Source organism: Canis lupus, chromosome 30 (assembly GCF_011100685.1).
Source record: "Canis lupus familiaris isolate Mischka breed German Shepherd chromosome 30, alternate assembly UU_Cfam_GSD_1.0, whole genome shotgun sequence".
Classification (NCBI taxonomy): Eukaryota; Metazoa; Chordata; class Mammalia; order Carnivora; family Canidae; genus Canis; species Canis lupus.
In genome coordinates, this window is record NC_049251.1 from 2,580,849 (window position 1) to 2,592,086 (window position 11,238).

General features: G+C 49.0%; 1 protein-coding gene across 4 annotated transcripts in view; it reads right to left on the bottom strand.

Moving 5' to 3' along the window:
* The window catches only part of SCG5 (secretogranin V), a 54,194-nt gene extending 43,233 nt beyond the window's left edge, over positions 1-10,961 (bottom strand). For 2 of the 4 annotated variants that reach the window (XM_038579967.1, XM_038579966.1), the window contains exons 1-2: positions 10,854-10,961; positions 9,221-9,454 (exon numbers count right to left, since the gene is read on the bottom strand). In XM_038579967.1, the coding sequence (XP_038435895.1) occupies positions 9,221-9,446 (226 nt within the window). In that variant the 5' untranslated portion in view covers positions 9,447-9,454; positions 10,854-10,961. Of the gene's footprint in view, positions 1-9,220; positions 9,455-10,352; positions 10,482-10,853 lie in introns of all 4 variants that reach the window. The other 2 variants (XM_038579964.1, XM_038579965.1) reach the window with 2 other exon arrangements.
* Between the last annotated feature and the right edge of the window lie 277 nt (positions 10,962-11,238).

Sequence of the window (11,238 nt, forward strand, 5' to 3'; positions counted from 1 at the left end):
TTTTATTTATTTATTCATGAGAGACACACAGAGAAAGGCAGAGACACAGGCAGAGGGAGAAGTAGGCTCCCTGCAGGAGCCTGACATGGGACTCGATTCTGGGACCCTGGGGTCATGACCTGGGCTGAAGGCAGATGCTCAACCCCTGAGCCCCCCAGGCGCCTGGACCACCGCTCATTCTTGAAACAATTTTTCCTTGTTTTCTACGCGTGTCATCATTCTAGTGCTTTCTGGCCAATTGTTGTTTCCCCTCCAGGTCCTACTACCTGGCACCCGCGCATGGTCTTCTAGGCCTCTTCTTAGCCACTCCGCTCTTCCTCCCTGACACTCACCTGGGGTGACCTCACCCACTCTTACAGCATCAGCCACCATGACCAGGACAACTGTGAAATCTCTCCCTTTGCCGCAGCATCTCTCCCGTGTCATACTCAGCTACGTGCCTCCTGCACACCTGCCCCTAGACACCCCAGGGTGATGTGAACAGAATAGAAAAAGAACCCGTTATTTTCATCTTCCTATCCTGCCTCCATGCCCCCCCCTTCTCCTTCTGAATTTCTTATCACTATCTGCGCAATTGAGCAAGATGGGAAACTGGAAATCACCCAGGGACATTTTTAAGGATTTGAGTAGAGGGTGGGCTGAATGGAACCCCAAAGGACATGGGCCTCTGCTTTGGAAGCCTCCCAAGGATGAGGGGCCTCCTCAAAGATCCAACCCATTGTCCTCACTGGCTCCCCCAGGACAAGGGGATCCTAGAAGGGCTGTCTTTGGGATACCAGGGTCAAGAGTTGGCCCCATTCTTCCAACTGCAACCTTCAAATGAGAAACAAGTGCTTGAACTCAGCCACAGTAACTTCTTGCAAGATACATCCACGAAGGCAAAAGAAACAAAAGCAAAAATGAACTATTGGGATTTCATCAAGATAAGAAGCTTTTGCACAGCAAAGGATACAGTCAACAAAACTCAAAGACAACCTACAGAATGGGAGAAGATATTTGCAAATGACGTGTCAGATAAAGGGCTAGGTTCCAAGATCTATAAAGAACTTTTTAAACTCAACAGCAAAGAAACAAACAATCCAATCATGAAATGGGCAAAAGACTTGAACAGAAATCTCACAGAGGAAGACATAGACATGGCCAACATGCACATGAGAAAATGCTCTGCATCACTGGCCATCAGGGAAATACAAATCCAAACCACAATGAGATCCCACCTCACACCAGTGAGAATGGGGAAAATTAACAAGGCAGGAAACCACAAATGTTGGAGAGGATGAGGAGAAAAGGGAACCGTCTTACACTGTTGGTGGGAATGTGAACTGGTGCAGCCACTCTGGAAAACTGTGTGGAGGTTCCTCAAAGAGTTAAAAATAGACCTGCCCTATGACCCAGCAATTGCACTGTTGGGGATTTACCCCAAAGATACAGATGCAGTGAAACGCCGGGACATCTGCACCCCGATGTTTATAGCAGCAAAGTCCACAATAGCCAAACTGTGGAAGGAGCCTCGGTGTCCATCAAAGATGAATGGATAAAGAAGATGTGGTTTATGTATACAATGGAATATTCCTCAGCCATTAGAAACGACAAATACCCACCATTTGCTTCAACGTGGTTGGAACTGGAGAGTATTATGCTGAGTGAAGTAAGTCAATCGGAGAAGGACAAACATTATATGGTCTCATTCATTTGGGGAATATAAATAATAGTGAAAGGAAATATAAGGGAAGGGAGAAGAAATGTGTGGGAAATATCAGAAAGGGAGACAGAACATGAAGACTCCTAACTCTGGGAAACGATCTAGGGGTGGTGGAAGGGGAGGAGGGCGGGGGTTGGGGGTGAGTGGGTGACGGGCACTGAGGGGAACACTTGACAGGATGAGCACTGGGTGTTATTCTGTATGATGGTAAATTGAACACCAATAAAAAATAAATTTATTATTAAAAAAAAAAAAAGAAAAGAAACAAGTGCTGCCCCGCTGTGGCCAGTTGGAGGCACTGCCGCCCGTGACAGAGGCCAAGGGCTGTCAACGGCTGCTCAGGGACCTGTCCTTCACACAGGTTGTACCTAACAAAGGACTGTCTGCACTACATACTTAGTAGGAAAACACCCTGGGTTCTCTTTATTTTGAGGTGAAAAAACTAAGAATAAAAACAGCAGGCCTACTTCTCTTCCCTCTATGTCTCTGCCTCTCTCATGTGTGTCTCTCATGAATAAATAAAATCTTAAAAAATTTTTTTTATCTAGTGGTTTGTGGTCTGGCATTATCACAGAGCTCGGCATCTGGTGGCCTAGAGTTGTGGGAAAAATAAACAGGTGGCACTCAGATCTCCTTACCGGAGGGGGTCAGCATTCTGGAAACTAAGGCACATGTGCGGGCTGCATTCATCCAAGGCCAGCACAAGGGTCAGCAGCAGAACCATCCTGACCCCCAAGAGTCCCTGGCCCTGGCCCTGGCTTTCTGATCACCTTGGCTAGCTGCTGGCATTACGCATTCTGGGGACCACAGAACAGCAGCAGCCATTCCAGGAGGGCCCAGGAAGCACGAGCACCTCTGGGCTGGTGGGGGTGGGGAGGCTGGGGGCAGCACCGTGGCCACCTGATGAGTCATCCGAGTGACATGGGGGCAGGCCATAGGAGGCTGGGAATGTGCACAGTGACCCACCGCGATGGGGGCGGCCTCCTGATGGCGCTGTGGGCTACGTTGGGCAGGTGGGCTCCAGGCCCCCTCTACTGGGGACAAAACAAAGGCTCAAGAAGTTGTCATGGTGGCACACAGCTTGTGAACACTGTGGTCGAGACTCAGCCCCCGTGTTCTCTTCTCTATTAAAAACAAGTTGGCCCCTGCTTGTCTTTGTGTGTCCGTCTGGCTCTGGCTGAGGACGCATGTGTCTGAAAGCTGCTCCCTACCATGTCTCAGGTGCCCACGGACAAATTAAGAATAATGGCCACTGCCCTTGGATGTTTTTGGCAAATGCTTCCTCCCCAGGGATCACTTAACAATCAGCACTGAACCAGGAGGCCGGACACCAAATTTTAGGACTCCTCCAGCACACGGCACATCTCGCTGGGTGAGCCGGGGACCTGCAAGAGGTCCTGCCTGCTTCTGAATGGGCCCCAGTCCTGTGCTGTGTTCATCGGTCACCATCAAAGTAAACAGACTTTTTGCTCAGCAGAAATCACCGAGCTCTGGGCAGATTTTTTTAAAACACAGAATAGAAATGAAATACCTGCCTCGAACTGAAAGGAGAAAAGCCTCAACAGATCCAGATGGCAAACACTTACCTGTTGCTACAGGATGTATCTATTTTCCCCTGATACATGTACATTCATTCTGCAAATGTTTGCCATGTGCCTACTGTGTGTCTGGGTGGGAAGTGGTAAATAAAACAGTCTTGTGGAGCTGACATGGTGGGGACACAGACGATGAGCAAGGAAACAAACCCTAATGACAAATCACAAAGGATGCTATGGTCGTTAAGAAAACACCAGGACATGGTGACAGAGAAGGGGGGCTGCTCAGAGCAGTCTGGGCAGCCGTCCCTGAGTAGGCAACTTAGAGTGGAGACCGCAGAAGGAGGTCTGCTAAGCAGAGCAGAAAGGACCAGTGGTATGAAGCTGGAGTGTGAACCTCGCCCCACCGCTGTGACCGGGGACTGAAGGGAGGTGGGCTGGGAGTGGGTGGGACAGCAAGGCCAGGAGGAGAGTGTGCAAGCAGGGCCCTGGCAGGCTGCGGCAAGAGGTGCTATTTTTTTTTTTTTTAATTCATGAGAGATGCAGAGAGAGAGAGAGACAGAGAGAGAGGCAGAGACACAGGCAGAGGGAGAAGCAGGCTCCATGCAGGAAGCCCAACGTGGGACTCGATCCTGGGTCTCCAGGATCAGGCCCTGGGCTGATGCCTGCACTAAACCGCTGAGCCACTCGGTCTGCCCCTAGAGGTGCTATTTTTGATCTAGGTGCAGTGGAAAGCCACGGATGGATTGAATTTTCACCATAGAGAGTGATGTTCACGGGATTTAAACCGATACTTTCAAAGTTTAACTCTGCCTTTCGGACAATTTGAAAGAAACAAAAAGTGGAGGCAATGTGGTTTCTCAACAGACAATTGCATAGATCTGTGCCAGGCACAACGGAATCCTGAGCCAGGCCCTTTGGAGTCAAGCCAGAGAGAAGAGAGGACAGGCAAAGACAGACGTATTATAGAAACAGAAAGGAAATAAATTGCTGATAACTGAGTCTGACATGTAATGGAGAAAAGTGAGGACTATCCCAGGTTTTTCACCCACATGTATGGCTCTGTGGTGGCACCATTCATTTAGACAGGAAAGACTGACATAAGCAAGCTGAGGAAGGGGTGGTAGAGGTATCAGGATTGACAGATGGTACTTTGGCAAGTCACAGAAGCCTTTAGATGTACGAGAAACAAGATGGGGCTGAAAATATAAATGTCAGCATCATCAGCAAAGAAATAGCGTTTGGAGTCCGAGAAGAAATGAGGGACGCCCAGGTGGCTCAGTGGTTGAGCGAGCAAGCTGAAGAATAAAAGCAGTGGGCCAGGCACTGAGCTCTGGGGAACTTAACGTGGCGCACGAGGGCAGCAGGAGAAAATCACCAAGGAATCTGGGGAAGAAAACTGTTCATGGGCAAAGCGAGAGGAGGAAAGCCGACAGGGCACCATCTTGGCATAAAAATCAAGAAAGAAAAGGGTTTTCGGAAAGGTCAAGTGTGCGGAATGCTGCCGAGGCTGAATAGGATGAGGGCAGAATGTAGGTGAATTTGGCAAGAGTGGCTGGCCCTGACAGGAACTGTGTAAGGCATCTCAGAATTGGCCGGTGGAAGGCTCAACTTGAACTCTCCCCCTGGAGAGGCTCAGTTTGCTCCCCTTCCAGTTCCTCAGGCCCAAATCCTGATGGCACCCCCGACTCCTCGTTCTTTCACGTCCTGCCTCCAACTCCCTAGCAAGTCCTGTTCATTTCAAAACATACCCACGACCCGACTACATCTCCCCACCCCTCTACCTATCATGCTCGTCTGTCTCTCTCCTGGCTCCCTTGGCTCATTATCGAAGCATCCTAAGTGATGTGTCCTCCCTTCCTCGGGAGGATTTTCAGTACAGCAGCTCGAGTGATCATTTCCAAGGATACATGCTCAGAGGACAAGCCAAAACCCTGTGAGCTCTGCCCCCGTGTATCTGGCCTCCGCCTCCCCTTCTTCCCAGTGTCACGCCTACTACCATGCTCCTGAGTCTTGGGCTGTTGCCACATGGGCCCCCTTGCTCCCATCCAGCTTGTGTATGAGCAGCTTTCTCCCTGGATGTCTTCCTCTACACACCACCCAGCTCACCCTCCAACTCTCAAAGCTTTGCTTATCTCCCTGGGAGGGAGCTCCTACCCCTATTTGAAGCTGTTTCCACCATCCCCCTCCTCTGCTTTCTAGCTTTATAGCACGTATAACCACCTGACTTACTATATAGTTTATGTGTTAATTTAGGAACTGTATCTCTCCTGTCCTACCTATCTGGGAAGTTCACACTTCTTTCCCCAGTACCTAAAACAGTGCCTGGCGTCCAAGAGATACTTGTTGACCTGACAAGTAAGTGGTAAGAATGGGAGACTGCTGCGGACTGGGGGAGAATGGAAGGTGAGGAAGCACAACCAGTACATAGTGAACAGATGCCGGGAGAGGCAGCAAAACAACGGTACAGTAACTACAAGTGGTATGAGGTCAAAGGAGGGAGAGTTTTTGTAACCGGATGTATGAACACGGGGACCCCACGGTAATTTATGCTGACCCTGTATTCTATACTAAAAGGCTAGTTTATAAGCCTATATTCAAGAGCTAATATGTATCTTCAGTAATGAGATGAATCTGAGGACCAGAAGATTAATCAATCAGAGTAGGCAAAGTACAGGAACATTGTTTCCGATTTGTCATTTATTAGACAATAATCAGCCCCTCCTGCAAGTCCAGTCATAGTCATCTAAAGTCTGGTGATGATGCATTCAGAAAGGATTTCGCAGGACTGCAATTACACAGGTGAACACCTTTTCTTCTGAATGAGAATATTACCTTCTCACAAGTAATAAATTCAAATGTAGACAGTAAATTCAAATCCCATCCCCAAGCTAAACAGAAGCTTAGAGGAGTTGGGTAATTCGCTCGTCACATCACTAGTAAATGATGGAGCTGGCATCGAAATTCAAGCATCTTTGCCAATAGTCTATGTCAAACGTGTGTTAAAATTCACACCAGAATACACGTATTGTGTCTATTCTTTCTATAAAAATCGGAAAAAAAACAACCCCTTCTTTTTTTTTTTTTTTTAACCCCTTCTAATTTGATCCTTTAGGGGTACCTGGGTGGCTCAGTGGCTGAGTGTCTGCCTTTGGCTTAAGTTGTGACCCTGGGGTCCTGGGATCGAGTCCTACATCGGGCTCCCAGCAGGGAGCCTGCTTCTCTCTCTGCTTGTGTCTCTGCCTCTCTCTCTGTGTCTCTCATGAATAAACAAAATATCAAAAAAAATTTTGATCCTTCATAACAAAATTCTACAATAAATGTTGGAAGGGATACAAAAGTTACCACACATCTGTCAGAAGCCTGGGAATTAACACAAGTAAATGAGCAGAGACAATGCAAACAAATGGATGAGTTGGATGAATGCTATCTTAAATAAATACTAGATCACCTAACAAATTAAGGGCCAAGGTCCACAACTGGGGGTAAAAACAAAACAAAATCCAGGCTTCTTATTTTGTTTCTTTTGTTTCTATCCTCCCCCTCCCCCCAAAGTCTCTGGACTATTTTCTATTAGCTTTCATCCAAGCTGTAATAGGCAGAATCCTAAAATGATCCCCCAGGAGGCCCCTGGTGTCCTTGTCCTGCATAATCCTCTGCTTCTGAGTGTGGGTGAGACCTGTGAGTATAATGAGATATCACTCTCTTGTTAAATGACAAATGTGATGGGATGGCCACTCCCATCATTACAATCAGGAGACCACAGGATATTCCGCCTCTGGTGCTGAAGACTGCAAGCTGCCCCTCTGTGCTAGGGCCACCTGGCTTAGGACCCGGGGTAGCCTCTTAGAGCAGAGAGGGACCCTGGCTGGTAGCCAGCAAGAGAGGACCCCAGTCCTATAGCAGCAAGAAACCAAACGTTGCCAACAACCTCAATGAGTTTGAATGAGGACCCCAAGTTCTAGCCAATACCTCCATTTTAGCCTGATGAGACACTGAGCAGAGGGCCCAGCAAACCCACACCAGACTCATGACCAACAGAAACCATGGGGTAATAAACTGGCATTACGGTAAGGTGCTAAATTTGTCATCATTTGCCTCAGAGTAATAGAAAACTAAAACACAAGCCAATCTTCACCCTGACACAGACACTTCTGGAGGTGAACATGTGGCCATGACCTCACATAGTCCTAGAGAATAATAATGGAAACAGAATTTTTCATTCTGAATCGTCCTGACTGTCCCGCTCTTTCAAACCTCTGTGCTGTTTCACTCCATATTCCCTGAAAAATTCTGATTCAGACTTCAAGACTCAAGTCAAATGTTGCTCTCTGAAGAAGTCTTTCCTCATAGCTACGCCCATCCAGTCCCAAGCAGAATAAGTTACTCCTGTTCTTTTCTTCCGTGACAGCAGCTTGTCTGTCCATCTCCCGAAACACTTACCACGGTGCATTGTGGTAACCTCTCTCTGACAGAGAGGCCTATTCTTTTAGGACATAGATGCTCCAGGCTCTGCACAGGGGCTGGCATGGATTAAGTGCTAAATAATTGGATCTTCAGTAATGAAAACGAGGCTCTGGAAAAACATAAGCTTTGGATGCCCAGGGAGCTGCTGTTTCTCTTCCACCCAGATGACCAGGCCTCAGGTATTCATGGAAACTCAGAGAGATTTCTCCATGACAACAGCTGAGTGACTAACCAAGCACTTACTGCGCTGCCAGGGCAGATATTTACTGTCTTGAAAAGGCTGGTCTGAAATGGAAAAGTGTGCTAGGAGCGACAGGTGGTAGGTGCTGGGAAGGATTTAAATTTTTCCTAAAGGGGTGGCATGATTTGCTCTGCTTCAAACCCCTGCTTCTAGGTTTGCATGCTTGCTGACTCAAATTATCTGTTAATTTGACAGACATCAAATGCCAACCTAAACACAATAATCCCACAGAGTTAGTTTTACTCAATGGCTTACGACTATGGGTAACAAGACAGAAATGAGAATCCTATAGTCACAATATCCATGGTACTTACAGGCCTCTGGGGAGGACAGTATTTTTAGGAAATCACCAGACTTAGGCAGAATTATGCGTCATCGATTCATACAGAATACCACTTCCTGGCTATGTATTCTGAGAAAACTCAGAAAGAATTCACATTTTTCCTTAGGATCCACTCACAGGGGGAAAGAGCTGAAGTGCTCCGCTGCAGTTAACGTTAACTAACCATGCGACTGCTTTAGGCCTCCCCCTCACTGGAGAAAGACATCCTTCAAAATCAGAGAGGATATAAAGCAAGGCATGGAAATAAGGCACTAGCTTGTCACCGACTCTTAAGCCTTAGATTCAGATTCTCTCTAAAAAGAAATCACCGAACAACAAAGTACTGCTTTTTAATAAAAGTATTACAATAACATTGCCAGAAACTTAAAAAAAAAAAAAAAAATCCTGGAGGAAATCATCTTGCCACACTAAAAGAATTTAATTGACATTTGCTATTATTAAAATTATCTCAAAAATTTTTTGACATAAACTCAGTGAAATGACCTCTTTCAGCTCCCTTTGCATTTATACAACATCATTCTTAAGAATCGAGTCATATCCTATAGACTCTGCATTTTAAGGATCTTTTACAAGTATTGGTTGGCAATGACTCAAAGAGGAAGCCAGCTGGGGACACATTTTCCTAAAGATGAATGGGAGAAAAAGCAGGTTCTGGGCTCTAATCTTTCTCTACGGATAATGCTAGGTGCTCCTTTATTCACTCAAATATTAATGTACGAGACTTTGTGCCAGGTGATAGAGCTACAGCTGTGAGCTAGACAGATAAGGTCCCTATTCTCTAGATACCTATATTCCTGGGTGGAGGCATGCATTATATATCGTGTGGAATAAGAAGAAATGGGAAACAGGGGGAGAAAGTAAAGGTTCTTTAGCATGTATTAATGATTGTAAGTGCTACTGGAAACTTCAAACAGGGGGAATATAGTAAATACCTTCGATGCTCTGTGGGCCCACAAGATTCATGGCCTGGTGAGCTGGATACTCTACCCGTGGTCTGGCGATGCCCAACTGCTCCATAACCCCATGGAGCAGCCTCTGGATATCTGTTTCTGAGACCCGGTCAGGGGTCCTTGGGCTATAAGCAGATGCTGGAGTCCATCCGAACGTCAGCCAAAACACTAGGCCAGAGAACACGACAGACACCATCTCAGAGGCCATGTTTAAACCTGCAGAAGAAAGACCAAACATGTTTCTACTGGACACCACTGGCAACTGCGATGCTCCCACGCAAGTAAGTCACTGAAGGGACCACCTGTTGGGGTCTGTGATGAAAAATCCTTAGGGATTTGCCCTAAGTGTCCAGTGGAGACAGAACGTCTGCTTTGGAATAATAGGAAAGAAACCGAACAACCCAAGATAGCCAGTTCCCTGTGCACACAGCACCAGACAGAAGGAATGGCTCCTCTCACACCTTCTTCTCTCCTTGCAACTCCCTGGAAGTGCTTCATTACCCCCAACCCCTCTGCCCTCCGCTCTCTTAGTAAAGCAAGCAAACCAACAACAAGAACTTGCTTCAGTTTTGAGAGAGGGAGAGGAAGAATGACATCTCAAGTTTTCCCCGTCTCCGGGGAGAAAAGAGGTTCCTAGGAAGAAGTCAGGAAGACACAAATGGTCAAGAAGCACAGAGGTCACGAGCTGTGCAAGGGAACATCTTAGCTCAGCAAACATCCAACACATCTGAGATCCTGCAGGGGATGAGGGTACAGCCACGCAGGCCTGCCCTGCGGTCTGAGAAGTGAGGACAGGCCAACTGGCTGGGCCACGGACCCACTGAGCAGTCCTGGGCAAACGTGCCGGCTTTGTCTGCAAAATGGGCCTGAGGAAAGCACCCATGTTGGAGGGTTCTGTGAGTGTGTGCACAACGTCAGGCACAGAGCCCCCACAGCGTTGCTATGAGGCTGGCAATACTGTCTCACGGTCCTGTACGTTAGAGCTTGAAGAAGCGGCCGTGAGGAGAGCAAAAGGAGAAGACTGCCCTAGGGACCCACCCTGTCTTACATGTTGGCTTCTATGGAGTCAGGGGCCTGCAGAGCAAGGGGACAGGTACTCGTGCGGCTGCCCAACCTGGGTAAGACCGCAGCTTCAGCGGTGGCTGTGCAAACCCTCCCTCCTCTGGCCCAGTCTTCCAGGGAGCGGGCTGGGGGTGCATTCTCTTCCTTCCAGCTGCAGGAATCACAACCTCCATTTTCTTCTCTGTAAAGGAAAGGCTTTTCCCAAGTCATTCCTGGACGTGAAACCTTCTCCCCCAAAGAGCTAAGACAGTAACGCCTGCAGCGGTGCCGCAGAAGGCGGGAGGCAGGAACCACCGTGTGCGGCCCTCTCCTCCTCCTGCTGTGCAGGCAGGACGGCTTTGTGGCACCCACGCCCCTCTCCTGTGCCGAGCCACCCAACTTCCACCCTCCATTCCTTTCCCTTATTTATGACCGCACCTCCTAGCCCGCACCCACCCGTTGTCCTCCCCCAGCCTCCAGCCAAGGACGACAGCAGCCCCCCCATCTCCATACGGCGCACCCTGCGGCCCCGGGCGGGCCCCGGGGCGAGGGCAGGCATCCCCGCAGGACTCACCGGGCGGCCGCAGGACTCCTCGGCGGCCGGGCCTGGGCGGGGGTCGAGCCGGGCCGGGAGAGCCGCGGTGCGCGTGCGTCGCCTCCTCCGCGTCGTGGCTCCGCCCCCGCCGCGCCTCGGCAGGTGCAGCCCCGGCGGGCCCAGAGGCGGGAGCCCCCGCCCGGCCCCCGCCCGGCCCCCGCCCGGCCCCCGCGCGCCGTTCCGCCCTCGCGACCCAGGTACGCGCGGCCCCAACACTCTATCTACCGACCCCTGAGCAAGTGACTCGCCTTTTCTCAAGCAATCTGAACCATGTGCATGTCGCTAGCCTGCCCTTCGCCCCCAGTATCACATCCTTAATTTTGCCACCTTCTAGCATTTTTTATTTTTTTGTCTTCTGGCTTGA